The 16,057-nt window shown below is 45.8% G+C and overlaps 1 protein-coding gene across 1 annotated transcript in view; it reads left to right on the plus strand.

Moving 5' to 3' along the window:
- Window positions 1–16,057, plus strand: part of LOC148542085 (putative ATP-dependent RNA helicase DDX43) — a 190,288-nt gene that overhangs the window by 62,222 nt on the left and 112,009 nt on the right. The window contains exon 6 of the mRNA XM_088471358.1: window positions 3,000–3,156. Within this exon, the coding sequence (XP_088327484.1) occupies window positions 3,000–3,156 (157 nt within the window). The remainder of the gene's footprint in view (window positions 1–2,999; window positions 3,157–16,057) is intronic.

The following is a 16,057-nucleotide window of genomic DNA, read 5'->3' on the forward strand; positions in this document are numbered from 1 at the left end:
ACTCATAGAGATATCGGCCTATACAATATTACATAAAGATAAATCCTAATACACATAGATACTTCAACAATTAGCTAATATTTAAAAACAGTATATAGTGTCTGTATCTAAAAAACAGGATGATGTCCCAATGACAATAAACCTAGTGAGTTGAAAAATAACGTTCCTCGATATCAGGATAAAAAATCTCTCCTTATTTAGGAGCATTAGCCAGGTTCCTTTGAATAATTGATGGTACTGTATATAGGTAATCTCTTACCTGCTGCTTATATGAAAGATGCCCGACAGTGTAGAGGCCACTGTCTGACATCTTTCATATAAGGAGCAGGTAAAAGATTACCTTTTACCTGCGGCCAGATGACGGATGGTGGTGGTTCAGTGTGTATGAACAACCATGATCTGCAGATATCTGTTAGGTCTTTCTATCATATTCAACATAGAACCAGTCTCCAAAGTTCACTACTGTACATCATCTGAAGTCACTGTGACAGTTACATTAATATACTACGATCTTTTAGCAGCATAAATATACTAAAATGTTAGTGGTTATGCGAAATATAATTTTCATGTATTGTGTCCTATATTTCATGGACTGACCCTACTACATCTGTATCTTATGGACTAAAATTGTGTTAGGATACCTACATTGGGTTTTACGAGCACTGTGATTCCATTGTTTACCACAAAAAAGGAGTCTATGTACTAAGCCTTGGAGAGAGAGAGAAAGTGGATGGAGATAAAGCACCAACCAATCACTGTCACTTTACAGGCTGTGTTTGAAAAATGACAGGAGCTGTTTGGTTGGTACTTTATCTCCAACCACTTTCTCTCTCCAAGGCTTAGTACATAGATCCTTCAGTCATTTAGAAACATAACGGTCTATTTAAATTTTTTCACTTTATTTTCACACTTTATTTCCTTATTCATATCAAACCTTTATCATATACAATCACAAACCTTAGATCCAGCACCAGAGACATAGACACGAGTCAATCTTCAGACACATATTGCAGTGTTGTCACAACTCTCTCCATAGGTCTATAACCATATAGACTGGACACCTCCGGTAACAGCTGCACCATAGGCGTTGGAACAGGGGAGGGCAAAGGAGGAGGCTCGGTCCCCCCCAAACATGTAAAAGTATGTCAGGGGCTGTGCAGCTTTATAGTAATAGCCTGCATGGCGACTTCAAGGCACGGAGCAGGAGGTGTAATGTGCGGTGTTTAAGTGAAAACACTGCACATTACACTTCCTCCTCCGTGCCTTGCAGAGGCCATGCATCATATTACTATAAAGCTGCACATGCCCTGATGGTCCACGATCGCAGCGTAGATAAAGCGGGAGGGGGGGGGGGGGGGAGTTGGGCGGCACCGGAACGATTTTAGGATTAGTGTCTTGGTGCAGCTAACTTGCAAAATCCTTCTCACGCTAAATAAGGCTATTTGGCGCAATTCAAGGTTAGATGTATGCGGACACATCTTTACTAGGTTTCAGCAACATATTTGTGTCTGTCACAAAATTAGTCTCTGTGAATAAACTTAAGATGTTCATTCCCATTCCCTTGCAATTTGGCCAGTTAGACATAATTGACCTGATTTTGATCTGTTATATGGACACAAAAAGCCACGAATCTCAATCTACATAATCCTACATATGTAGAATTTGATATACTGTATAATATATGCGTACAGATAATTACGACATCTTAATGTTATAAAACCATCCCCCGCCCTGAGCACCACATGCCTTTGTGGCCAAATCTTGACTGATAAGCCACTGCCTTCTAGTTTAGGTTTACTGGGACATAGTTTGTGACTGTTCAAAACAATCTGAGACTGATGTTTCCATTCAAGGCAGTAACTAAAACAGCACTGGGATTGTGCTCCTTATTGCTGCCTAAATAATGACTGGTCTTTGTGCTGTTGACCATTGAGTATTTATAGATGCTTATGCCAGCTCCTAATACTTGTAAATGCACTGAACCCTGTCCATGCCCTAAATGGGATGCTGTGAGATTACCGCCGGCTGGGATGCTGGCTGCTGGAATCCCGACAATGAAAGCCTGACCCGGGACTAAAGATAGGTGTCGGGATTTCGATGCCTATCTTTAGCCCCACGCCGAAATCCCTACAGCCGGCATCCCGAACGAAGGTTATGCTGCCCATCCACTTAACGATGTGGGGGACGACGGCACGATTACGATGCCGTCGTCTCCCGCGGGGTGAACTGCATACACTAGACGTTCAGTGTATACAGATCAATCATCCCCGAACATGGCAACCTGACGGCGGTCGTCAGGTCGACCGTCATGTTCGTACGATGATTGATGTTAAAAACGACCAGCGGGCACGCGCATCGCTGGTCGTTTGTAACCTTTTACTGCCCGATTCGCTGGTGATTACCAAGCGTTGGAGCGATAACGACCGTCGTTATCTCTCCATCACTAGGTTTAATCGCCTAGTGGATGGGCAGCGTAAGCAGGGTTTTCTAGCTGTTAGACGTCGGGAAGTTTAGATTTAGGCACTCACGGGGTGACTTAGGGTAGGCACCCCCCCAGGGAGGGTTAGAGTTAGGCTAGGGAAAGGGGGGGTTAGGGTTAGACACCACTGGGGGGAGGTTAGGTTTAGGGTGCAGGAAGTGGGAGTTGGGATTAGGCACCACTGGAGGGAAGCTAGGGTTAGGCACAACTAAGGGAGGGTTGGGGGTGGGGGTTATGGAGACAGGGGAGGGTTAGATTACTTACTAGACCCATGCCGATTCCCCTAATATAGCATATTTGGAACTGGCATATCCCTGCATTTTAAGGTTAACTTCTGTTTGCAGTAAATTGCTGTTTTTTTATTTATTTATTTTTTATAGAATGTCGATGTGTAGCTTCACAGGTGTTTCTGTCCTGTATGAGACCCTAAAATGAAATCCTTAAAAGTATAGGAGACTTCTATGCCTTTTTTTTCTTAGATTTTAAATTTTTTTTGATTTTGCTAACATTTTTGTTTTAGGAAGGAAAACAATAATATTATGTGTAACGACTTAAAAGAAGGCAATAAGAGGCCAATTCCCAACCCAGTTCGCAGTTTTCAAGATGCATTTAATCCATATCCAGAAGTTATGTCTGCAATAAAAAATGCTGGGTTTGATAGACCCACTCCAATTCAGGTAAATAAGCTACATTAAAAGAGGATTTTTTTTTTTTTTCCCCCCTCTGCTGCACTTATTACTTCACCAATAGTTTTGCAGGTATGGGATCTATTTATTTTGAATGTTTGAGACTTTTTTAGTTTTTTTACTTGCAATTTGAAACAAATATCCTAAAGTACATTTCAGATGTACATTTTTCTCTATACTGCCACTGCATTATACCACTTTCAGGCATACGACCACGGAATTTCCCTGCTCAGACCTGTGTTTTTCACGGGTTGACCCAATTCAGACATAAGACTGTCTGTCCTGGGATTCTAATAGCCAGGGCATGACAGGCTGGTCTTATGTCACGCTTATACACACACAAATACATACGTCACACTCATACACACGCAATCACACACCCCTTCTCCAGCCACCAGACCTCACAACAGGCAGTGTCTCTGTATCTTCTGTGCGCCAACTGCTTCTCCACACTGCATCATGAACCAGACACATTTTCAATCTATCGGGTACTTGGTCTTCACCCCTTGTTATAAGGGCTCCCCAGATAATCAGTGCCAACCGTGTTTTTCCTGCCCCTTCCAGACAGCCCCATCCTTCCAGGAAACCCCAAACTGCCAATCAGTGGCCTCTAGGTGCAGCCTGGGAGTAAAATCCCAGGTTGCACCATGCAGACTTGAGCAGGGTTTTATACCCGGAACTTTAGTCCCGGGAAATACCCTGGTCAATTGCAGTGGCGGCTACCGTGTTCCCAGGTATTTTGGCCGAGCCAGCCGAAAAACCCGGGAATCTCGCCTTGTCTGAAAGGGGTATTACTCTTCTTAATTTGTACAAAACTTGCAGTGATTTTAGAAGTAACTTTTGGCTATGGGGCATATTCACTTAGACCTGGGTTGGGTTGCGCGATCTGTTTCTCCAAAATAGCAGTTAATACTTATTTCTGCTTGCAGCCTCCAGAATACATACAGTACCTATATACCGTATATACTCGAAGTTTATACCGAGTATAAGCCGAGTTTTTCAGCACATTTTTTGTGCTGAAAAAGTACCCCCTCGGCTTATACTCGAGTCATGCCCACATGGTACGCAGCTGAGCAGCGTACCATGCGGGCCGCGGTGCAGACTGTGTCTCTGTGACACAGCTACACCGCGTGTGTAGCGCTGACCGGACGGAGTTCGGTCAGCATTACACACTGACAAACACACAGCTGCCGGAGCCGGCAGCTGCATGTTTGTTGTAAACAGCAGCCGATGAGAGTCTGTCAGACTCTCATCGGCTGCTGCTGCTCCCACTGCGGGAGCCATCTTCTGGCTCCCGTAGTGGGTAATGGGAGAGACGTCATGACGACGTCTCTCCCATAATGCAAAGCGGCCGGAGGAGCTGATAGCAGCAGCGGGACCAGGAGCGGGGTTTCAGGTAAGTTGTTTTTTATTAGGACTACTGGGGGCACTACAAGGGGGGGATTACTTCTAGGGGCACTACCAGAGGGGGATTACTACTGGGGGCACTACCAGGGGGGGGATTACTACTGGGGGCACTACCAGGGGGGGATTACTTCTGGTGGCACTACCAGGGGGAATTACTACTGGGGGCACTACCAGGGGGGATTACTACTTGGGGCACTACCAGCTGCTGCATTTCCCACCCTAGGCTTATACTTGAGTCAATAAGTTTTCCCAGTTTTTTGGGGTAAAATTAGGTACCTCGGCTTATATTCTGGTCGATTTATACTCTAGTATATACGGTATACATTACAGAAAAGCAGAATTACTTTTTATTTCTGGTATTGGGAACATTCCTTATAAAAGGTAAAAATAAAAAATAATACCCACATTATATCAAGCATTTGAACATAAGAATACAGGTCAACACCATTCCAAAGATCCTAGGTTTTTTTTTTTCTCGTCCAATCTGGGGGACAGGGGACCTGGTATACTTTGGGGTGTATAGGGCACCAAACCAGCAGCAGGCACAAAACTCAAAATAGGCTTGTTTGAAATCTCCACCTCTACAGTCTGAGGCCATTGGACCTATAGGAAAACCATTTCACTTTTGTGCCTCACAGAAGTATGCATGCTTTGCTAACAGCAGATGTTTTGCCAGAATCTAACAGCTCTGCTTCGTCCCACTCTGTCACCAGCTGTACTCTGTCTACTGCTGTTCCCGACTGGTACTTGGGGATAGAGAATTCCCTACATTGTCCGGCACTGGGTAAGCCAGGCCACCACTGGCGCCTGTGCGACGCTTGCAGTGATCCGCGCATTTCCAAATGCAGTCCGATGCCCCTGGTCTCTGGGCACATACCGGAGGCGCCGACAGTGGCGGCGGGCCCCCCCATACCCCGCGTGTCCACTAGACCACCAGGGACTTAACGATCGGCGCTGGGAGCCGGCGTCCCGGGGGTTAATAGCCGGCCAGGGGAGGAAGCCTTCCCTGTTGTAGCGGCTCCTTCCCGCCGCTCAGCGCGCCTTTCAGTAACTATAGTCTGGCGTCGCTGAGCTGCATTTCTCCGCGAGCCACGCTTCTTCTGAGGTCTCCAGGCGGCCATTTTCTCTGATGCAGCTGCAGAAATCTCCGGTGATGGCAGTTGGTCCAGTTCCCCTGCGTACCTCACCATCAGGTCAGTGTACACAGCGCTATAGCCTTCCAAGACACTGAATCTGGGCAGTTGAATGTAGCAACATTGTGTATATTATATCTCGTGTGTGTGTGTGTGTGTATGTGTATATATAATATATATAAAGAAAGAGAAAGGGCGCTCTAAAAAAATATATTAAAATACAAAATGTGTAAACAACACAAACTGAATAATTAATAAATCAACAATTAATGCAGCAATGAAGCTACTTCAATGATCAGTCTTAGATGTCGACACAAAAGATGAATCTCCCTTTCATTTCCCAGAGAATAGATTTATTGAGTCCTTTGTTGGTCTTTCAATGATTTTGTAGAGGTCATAAATCCTGGTTTCAGGGTTAGCAATGATTCCTTGTAATGTTACTGAAAAATACCCTTCCACCAATATACACCCAAACAGGCCAAAAGGCCACTATTATTATTTGAATAAAACACTTCAATCTCAATAAAAAGAACAATATTTATTCAATAAAATCAGTGAATCTGATGAGCTTACATCAAACACTAGTCAAAATACGATGGAGCACCAACGCGTTTCGTCCCCACATGGGACTTCATCAGGAGTACATCATCAAATGACTGTATTATCAGTCCTATTAATAGTCAGGAAAATGTGAACACTGATCAAACGTTCCTAAGATCTGTTTACGGAGAATAAACTGGAGTAGACGTACTTTATATAGTGGATGGATTTATACTCCCAGGTAAGGATTGCTCAGAAGCAATAATCCTATTCAACTCCTGCAAAATACTGCTGACAAGTGTTTGTCTGCTGCAAATGTCATTTCACATTTGCAGCAGACTGAAACACTTGTCAGCAGTATTTTGCAGGAGTGAAACAGGATTATTGCTTCTGAGCAATTCTTACCTAGGAGTATAAATCCATCCACTATATTAAGTGCCAGTTTGTACAGGGGCCTCCAAATTGCCTCTTTTTCCTGCCAATACAGGTACGGACTGTCTGACATGCCTACTTGGATGCTGTCACCGATGTAATCCTCCACCATTCTGTCAATGGTGACAGTATCATATGCAGTGACAGTAGACTTGTCAGAAATTGTTAGCACGTCCTTCAGTCCGGACCAGATGTCCAAACTGGCCCTTGACTTATGACACAGGCGCACGCTTGGCGCTGCTGCTGTGTTGATGCACGTGCGGCTACTGCGCATACATTTCGCACACAAACACAGAAAAAAAAATAATTGTTTATTTTTTGTGGAATGCACTTTGGGGGTTACACCACCTTTTAACAGACTTATGGGACACAGGCACACGCTTGGCGCTGCTCCTTTGTTGATGCACGTGCAGCCACAGTGCACACAATTCACAAACACAGAAAATATTTATTTATTTTGTTTGGAGTGCACTTTGAGGGTTACAGCACCCTTTAACGGTCAAGCCAGCCGGCTCTTTACTCATGACACAGGCGCACACTTGGCGCTACTTTGTTGATGCACGTGCGGCTACTCTGCACACAATTCACAAACACTAAAAAATAATTTTTTTTATTTTATTTGGAGTGCAGTTTGGGGGTTACAGCACCCTTTAACGGACAAGCCAGCCGGCCCTTTACTTATGGGACACAGGTGCACGCTTGGCGCTGCTCCTTTGTTGATGCACGTGCAGCCGCAGTTCACACAGTTCACAAACACAGAGTGAGATACTGACTTTCTCAGTTCACCAAGTGCTGGTGTCAAGTCACCACGGATGCTTGGGTAGGAGTTGTAATCTCTCATGGGTACCACCTCTTATTGCTCAGTCTGCCTCCTCACAGGTGTTGTTACACGGGCCCTTCTTCAGACCCGATCAGGGCCTTACAAATCCAGAAAGCTATACAGTCTTTGGATTTGTAAGCTATACAGCCTCACTATCTCAGCGAGGGACTGGTTGTTCTACTTTCCTTCTGGAGCAGTGGCCGACTGGTGCTCATTTGCCTATCCTCTGTCTCAAATCCCTGAATCAGATTCTAAGGGTGCCTGGACGCAGGTGGAGTCCACCATGCTCCATCATCCAATGTTTGGAACTGGGGACTTTATGGTATCCCTGAATATTCAGGACACGTACCTACGGGTACATATAGAACCCTCACATCAGCATGCGCTCAGGTTTGCTGTGCCACAGCAACACTTGAAGTTTTCGGGCTCTGCCTTTTGGACTGTCCTCAGCCCCACTGGAGTTTACCAACTTTATGGATTTTCTGACAGTTCACCTGTTCAGTGTATCCGACTGCTCCAGTATCTGGTCGGCCTCCTGCTCTTAGCAGGATCACCATGTCAGGATAACCGTGGCTTCTTCACAGCACAGATGATTAATCAACGGGGAGAAAGTCCTCCCTGCATCCCTCACAGGGTATACTTCATCTGGGAACCCTACTGGATTCTCAGAATCTGAGAATTCTTCTGCAGTAAGACAAGCTCTCCACTCTTCAACTAGGAGTGCGCGGATGTCTACGCAGTCGACATATGTCATTACTCTCTGTAATGCGCGGTCGAATATCCAGAATGTCTACCTTTGGAAGGGTGAATATGCTCAATTCCATTCCAGGCCTTTCCATAATTGGCTCCTCTCCGGATTGAACAAGTTTTTTCCATCGGTTCACTGTTCAGACGAGGATGCTCTCTCTGGAGGCGAGTCGGTCTCCGTCCGGGTTACTATGGCCATCTTGTCCAGGGTATTCTTTGCTACTGACAGTGTCTGGTCCACATCCGTTTCGGGGCAGTTGGACGTCTGTCGATTCCGCCCTGCCAGTTAACTTGTTAGAACTTTAGATGGTCTGGGGCCTTCGCTCTGGCCTAACACACACATATTTCACGGGAAAACCTGGAAGGGTTCAGTCCGACAGTGTCACAACAGTGGCTTCCATCTAGGAGACACTGGTCGTTGGGTAGCAGTGACAGGAATGTCACACATTCTGACATAGCCCGAGGGTCTCTGCCTGGCCATCTCTGCAGTGTTCATTCCGGGAGCTCTCCATTGGGAAGCGGGCTTCCTCGGCCATCACGACGTGCATCCCGGGGACTAGTCTCTTCTCCGAGAGGTTTCAACTTCTAGTGAGCAGAGGGGGCCTCCCTGATGTGATCCTCATGGCCTTCTGACTCTGTCCCTCACTACCGGTGTTAGTCCAGCTCTAGAGGTACTGAAGCAACCTTCAGTGACTCTTTGTCAGTGGAGTGGACCTTCCACTTTGGGTACCTGTGTCCTCTGATCTCTCTTCTTCCTTGAGGTCTTCGGAGGTTTCATTCGAGATGGAGGGGCATTCCTTCTAGTGGCTTAAGATCGCTCCAGACGTCACTCGTACTTGGATTTTCGGAGTCTCCCCATCGATGCTCCGTGCCTGCTGCTTCACTATACGGACCTGTGGTCTCAGGGTCCTTGTTTTTCCTTGGACCTGGATAGTTTGTCTTTGTCTGCGTAACTGTGGTCCTAAGGCTTCCCTTGCTCTGTCATCTTTGAAATGTTTAGAGCGCATAGGCCAGCTTTTGCTGGGATCTACCACAGACTGTGGCATACATACTACTTTTGGTATCGTACCTGTTGCTACGATCCTCCGGTGATTACTATTTTCAGGAGTTCTGGCATTCCTTCCAGCTGGCTTGGGTCTCGCCCTCAGCCTGGCTTTCCTGAGAGTGCGGATCTCTGCACTGTCAGTATGGTTCGGATGTGGAATTGCTCCACTCCCTTGTATCCAGACCTCCTTCAGGGTGTTTTCTGGATTCTACATCCCTTTATCCCCCCTAGGGGCTCCTTGGGATTTGGCAGTGGTTCTTCGTGCCCTCCTGGGGCCTCCATTTGACTCACTAGCTTTGATAGCCATTGCATGGTCTATAGCTTAGGCTCTCTCTCTTATGGCGTTTGCATCCGCCAGGAGATTGTCAGAATTGGGAGCGTTCTCATGTGGCTCACTCTACTGGATGGTTCACCATGTCAGGGGTGTGAGTTGCACTCGTCCGTGTCTCTTCCTAGAATGGTTTTTAAGTTCCATATTGTTCTGGAACTTATGGTACTGACATTTTAGTCACCAGTCCTCTCGGCTGGTGTGGCCTCTTTGACTGTGGTCCGGCCTCTCCGGATTTATGTGATCCGTTCAGGAAATCAGACTCCTTATTTGTGGTCTTTTGGATTTCACAGGAAAAGGTGGCCGGCCAATAATTTGACATTGGCTAGATGACTTCGTCTGTCTATCTCAGGGGCCTACACATAGGATAGGCCTTTCTGTTTTGGTTGATGACTATTCTACTTGGGCTGTGGGCCACTCGTGGGCGGCTCGCTGTGGCGCCTCGGCTGTTCTGCCTTGCAAGGTGGCCACGTGGTCTTCCATCCACACCTTTTTAAGGTTCTATGCATTGGTTTCCTTTGCCTCTCAGATGCTTCCTTTGGGCGACGAATTCTCCTCTCAGCACAGGAGCGTCCCCACCCTTATAAGGACTGCTTTGGGACATCCCCAAGGTCGACCCTGTGGACCCTGAAGTAGAAAACAAGAGATATGGTAAGAACTTACCTTTTGTTTTCTCTGTTTCTATGAAGTCCATAGGGTCCACAGGGTGCCCGCCCTGACACACCTGGCTTCACATGGGCTGTGTTACTGGTCACCTGTTTCCCGTCTCCTTCTCTGTGAGTATGGTTTTTGAGTGTTCCAGTCTTCTCTCTCTTTCTTTCCTCCTCCGGCCTTTGGCTACTTACAAACTGAGGTGCCTCTGGATAGGGGGCGGGGCTATATGGAGAGTGGACCCAGTGCATCCTGTGAGCTAAAAGCTTTAACTGCGTGGTGCCCGGATTTGGTTCCCAACCTATACCCCAAGGTCAACCCTGTGGACCCTATGGATTTCGTAGAAACAGAGATAACAAAGGTAAGTTCTTACCATATCTCTTGTTTTTTTTTCTTATGTAGAGTACAGACTTTTATTTGACTGGTGTAGTCTGTCTTAGTTCTCCCCCTCCCCCACCCACTTTTTCATTACAGTGGAGTACGGATTTTTGTTCTTTAAATATATTCCAGGTTCCATATACCAGCTTCAGTTCCATATTCAAGTAGTGACCTTATGCATGGTTCGTACATCTGCAAACCAAGGTTAAGAGGTAGAAGATCAGCTTTTTTTTGTGCACAGCAAGTGCTTCTGCTCTGGAGTGTGGTCGCTGAGCTGTTACTGTGATGCTGTCTAGCTGTGCCTTGCATCCTGAAGTGGTGCACTTACTGTGTTTTAGGGAGGAGTACATTCTGATTGTTCCTTTCTGTGGTTTCTTAGTGCTCCATCCAAAAGATTCACTAGTCGTAAGCTTTGGGCAGGTCACATTTTCCAGTCGGTGCTTCAATGTTTCTTCATCCTTTTTATGTATCGGGCCATACTTCTGGCAAGATTCTTGTGATCTTCTCATAGGATAACATTTATCCATTCCTGGGCGTTCTTCCACATGACGCAAGATATGCTTCTCTCCTCCTGCTCCATTTGGTTACCATTGGAATTGCAGGAGGCACGTGGCATCATTATCTTTCATGTATAGGCATACTATTACTAGGTATACTTTTTTTGCTACCTTCTGTTCTAGAGTCTTTTAGATGGTCTATAGAGTCACAGGCCATTTTATTCTGTTTTCTTTGAGGACCCCGTTGTCAGGACTCCCCTCTATGGATCATTTGTGCTATGGTGGTGGTTGTGGAGATGTCATCTCGGCCAGGGTCCTTTCCTTTTTCTTGGGATGGTTTGTTATGGTCATGGATCTGTTTTTTTAGAAGTGCTGATGCGGTATCTTCACATTTTGGAAATCCTAGGCCTCAGCAGAGTTCTTTACGGATTTCCGTTCTCACATTAATGTAATGGTGCTAAAATCTCTGGATGCACTCACTTCTATGGGCCACCGTTGTCCTGTTTGTCGCTTAGGCGGGGGCATCCCTGTATAGAGGCATCATAAAGCCTTTAGCATAGACCAGAGGTTCCCAAAGTCCACCATTACAGTCCACGTTTTAGGGATATCCAAGTTTGAGTCCAGATGGTTAAATCATATGGATTGAGGTACCAATTAAGTCACCTGTGCTCAAGCATGGATATCCCTAAAACGTGGACTGCATAGACCGTAAGCAGTTACTTTGGGGTCAGATGGAATCTCCTGGAGACTTATGTCCCACAGTTGTTACCTGTACCACATCACCTCAGTCTGCATTCTTATGGGATGCCATCACAGTTTTTGCTTGTTTTAAATGCAATCTCCTTTTTCAGTTAATAATCGGTTCTTAAAAAGTAAAAAAAAGTAAAAACCCAGCGCCAATAAACTAGAGGGATCAGACAATAATTCAGCAGTCAGAGAAGGTTATGTCAACCTTATAAAAAGTTATATATAACAAAAAATAACTGTGCTCTAATGTCTATGCTTGGACACCAGTAATCAACACATCAATTGTGTAAAAGGCAATTTAATAATTAGGGCTAAATAGCCACACTCACAAGGAGTAGATAATAGAACATGAACATAAATACATACAATAGAGTTGATCAGACTCTCAAGAAACTATAAACAATATAAACAGAAATAGACAATACACACAATTAGATATAAAAATAGGTTATCAATCTTCGATGGACTTGTATCTAGTAAATGGATACACTAAAACATAGATGTGGTATTATCCCTGGAGATCCTTTCAAAAGAATCTATGTAACAACATTCCTTCATGTAAAGGATAAATGTAGAAGTGGTTACATAGACCTAGTATTCACAATGATAATTGAATGATCTATAATGTTTGCCGGGAGAAGGGAAGACAACGATCCACTTTGTTGTTAAACTGTATAATAAGTGTCTCGTATTAGTTCAGTGCGAGAGGGTGATGATATAACCGGCTCTCTGTAGAATAAAAACATTCTGTATATAAATCGGTGCAAGGGGTTTATCAGAAATTGGACTGACATCCCCTCTCCTAAAAGTAACTTGTCATTAGCTTAGAGCTGCATGAAGAGTGGCAGCTTATAGTGGAACTCACTTGCGATGTGAAACGCCGGCAGTCAGTCCCCTCCGGAGCGTGCAACTGTGTCCCTGGAGGCTGGTCAGCAGCCGGGAAACTGCAAAGTGGGAGCCGTAGACGAGGGGAATCACTTGCATGTAGTACGCCAGGTGATGGCTGTAGGCGATGTGAAACGCCGACTGTCAGCCTTCTCCGGAGTGAGCAAATGTGTCTCAGCAGGCTGGTCAGTGGCCGGGACACTGCAAGGCGGGAGCTGTTCACGATGGTAATCACTTGTATACAATGCACCAGGTGATAGCCGTCTCATTATAGCAGCGGCATAAATAATGAATAACAAGGTGAACGTCCTTCCGGCTCTGGATTGCAGGTCAAATCTCTGCTCCTTAAGCAGTGTAGGTCCCAATGGACTGGAGGCTGGTTAGGACGATAACCACCGGCTCGTTTGTAGAAAAGACTGGTACAGATAAGCACTGAATGTGGGTAGGATCTCCAGGCTCCTATATCCCTAAAACGTGGACTGTAAATGGCAGACTTTGGGAACCTCTGGCATAGACCGTAAGCAGTTACTTTGGGGTCAGATGGAATTTCCTGGAGACTTTTATATCCCACAGTTGTTACCTGTACCCCTCATCACCTCAGTCTGCAATACTTATGGAATGCCATCACAGTTTTTTGCTTGTTTTAAAATCAATTTCCTTTTTCAGTTAATAATCGGTTCTTGTAGTGAACGTTGGTTACCTTTCCAGAGGATTCACCCTCTTCCTCCAGGGGTTTTACACGTTTTCTCTGTCCATGTTTCTCAGCTTGTGGTGTGTGTGTTTATTTTGTCTTCTCTTGAATTAAGGATGCCTACTTTCTACTCCCTTGACTCTAGAGGTTTTTAGTCCCTCTCCATACTAGCTGTTGCAACAGGACAGGGCCTGCATTGTCTTCTCTCTCATAAGTGTTAAAGCTGAGCTCTCTTGCGTTCTGGGCCTTTGTTCCTGCGACTGTAGTTTGCATTCCATCTTTACCAGGCTCCATTAGCCTTGCCCTGGGGCTGTAACTTTCATGGTGTGGTACTGGCTTTATCTCGCAATTATGCCTGGATGGATATTTTAGCTCTGCTTCTTCCGGTTGAAGGATCCACTTGCAAGTCGATTGTCTGCAATTATAACTTTTACGGGCCTGTTGGTTTTTGCTTTTCATCAATATGTTTAATGGAGGCTCCAATGCCTCATATAAGTTTTGTCTCACACTCCCAGGTGGTGAGTATTATCTGCGCAGTATGGTCAGACACGCCGATCTTCTAATTCTCTGTTCTGAACTTCCACTGTTGACGAAATTGGGGTTTTGTATTTGAAAATGCCAGTCCAGTCAGATAGTTTTGCGCACTTCTTTGTTCATACCCTCCCCTGGTGGTAGATTTGGAATTTCCCCAAGGTTGGTCGAAAGAGAAAAGAGTACTTTTGGTAGTACTACTAAATCTCTGAATCCATCTGGGGGCCCCTGCATTCCTTCCCTTTCTTCAGATCAGATGATGGTTGTTAATGCACACTGAACAACCATCATCTGGCAGCGGGTCCCGCTTGCCGGGGGCGTGTCGCGCCCCCCTCCCCGCGGCCTCTGCTGCATGTGTACGTGCGAACGATTGACCACCTGTACACACAGCAAGATGAACAGATATATCTGCCATTGGCTGTGCAGCACAGCCGACGCGATATGTTTGTGAATGACGACGTTCAGACATATTGCTGGTACACATTGGCCGATGGGCCACCCGGTATTTTGGCCAATATATCTACAAGTGTACCCAGTGTGTCCTGTTCACTCTTGTTCAATGTGGGTTTAATTGAGTAATCTGCTAGCTCTCCTACAGGCTTGTTAAGATGCAACAGTTTTCCTAGAGGTCCAATGACCTCATGGGATCTAGATGGGAAGGAGTAAGATATCAATCAAGTTAACAGTGATCGCAAATACGCGTTATAGCGCTTATTTTAGCCGGGATTGAGCACTGGGGACTCACTTTTAAAAAGTGGCCGGGTCCCTGGGGATGCGCTGTGCTGTGGCCAATCCCTGACAGGCTGTCAAAGATTGGCTGCAGCACAGCATGTCCCCGGGACCCGGCCGCTCTGCAGACAAAGACACAACGCTGTTCTTCAGATAGGCGCCAGTTGTGAGCCAATAGGAGCTTGCGGTCCGGCAGCCAATCAGCAGAGATTGCCGGGTTGCAAGCTGCAATTAGCTTTCGGCCAGAGCTAGGTTTGAATGATGTTGGCACTATCTTTGAAGGCTTCCACGTTCAGCAGCAGCAAGAAGGGGGTCCCCCCCGGCTTCGGACGCCACATACTATCAGCAGCAGCAAGAAGGGGTTCCCCCGCTCCAGACGCCATTACAGGACAGATACCGGTAATGCACAGCACTATTAACACGGCCTATCCAGATCAGCTAGCTGCTTGACACCTAACAGATTTTGCTTACACTAATACTGGCTGCTGGGGATTTCATGCATGCAAAATTATTCTGCTTAGGACTTTTTGCATGCAATCAATTGTGCCCTTTTGATCCTGGAGTCACGCTTGCAGTTATATAGACAGTTTTTTTCTGCCGGAATCTAATTTTACTGCGCCATAATGTGCAAAGGGCATTACTGCGTGGCATTATGTGTTTATACGGGACACTATACTGTGAAAAGCTAAAACGACCATCCCCACCCATGGGCCGCAGTGTCCGGCATGGCACGGCATCTATTCTCACTGCAAGGAGAGCTTGGGGGAAACCCAGCATCTCCGTGAGTGCTGAGCACTACCCCTACAGTGATGAGAAGAAGGCACTGTCAAGGACACTCCCTCTTTTCTGAGTGACCATGCCCCTTCTTGGTTGTGCGCTGAAGTGTCCCTTTCTGAAAGGCCACCTACCTGCCCTAAGGTGAAAACTAGGGGATTGCAGCAGATATCTGGAATATCTGCTGTGGTCCCTTGTATATACAGTCAGGTGCATAAATATTGGGACATTGACAGAATTTTCATATTTTGGCCTCTATTCACCACCACAATGGCTTTGAAATTAAACAAACAAGATGTGCTTTAACTGCAGACTTTCAGATTTGATTTGAGGGTAATTACATCCAAATCAGGTGAACGGTGTAGGAATTACAATGGTTTCTATATGTGCCTCCCACTTTTTAAGGGGACAAACTAAACAAACCTAAATCTAACTTTCACTTTTTAATACTTTGTTGCAAATCCTTTGCAGGCAATTACAGCCTGAAGTCTGGAACGTATAGACATCACCAGACGCTGGGTTTCATCCCTGGTGATGCTCTGCCAGGCCTCTACTGC

Source organism: Taudactylus pleione, unplaced genomic scaffold (assembly GCF_031769625.1).
Source record: "Taudactylus pleione unplaced genomic scaffold, aTauple2 ptg000015l, whole genome shotgun sequence".
NCBI lineage: Eukaryota > Metazoa > Chordata > Amphibia > Anura > Myobatrachidae > Taudactylus > Taudactylus pleione.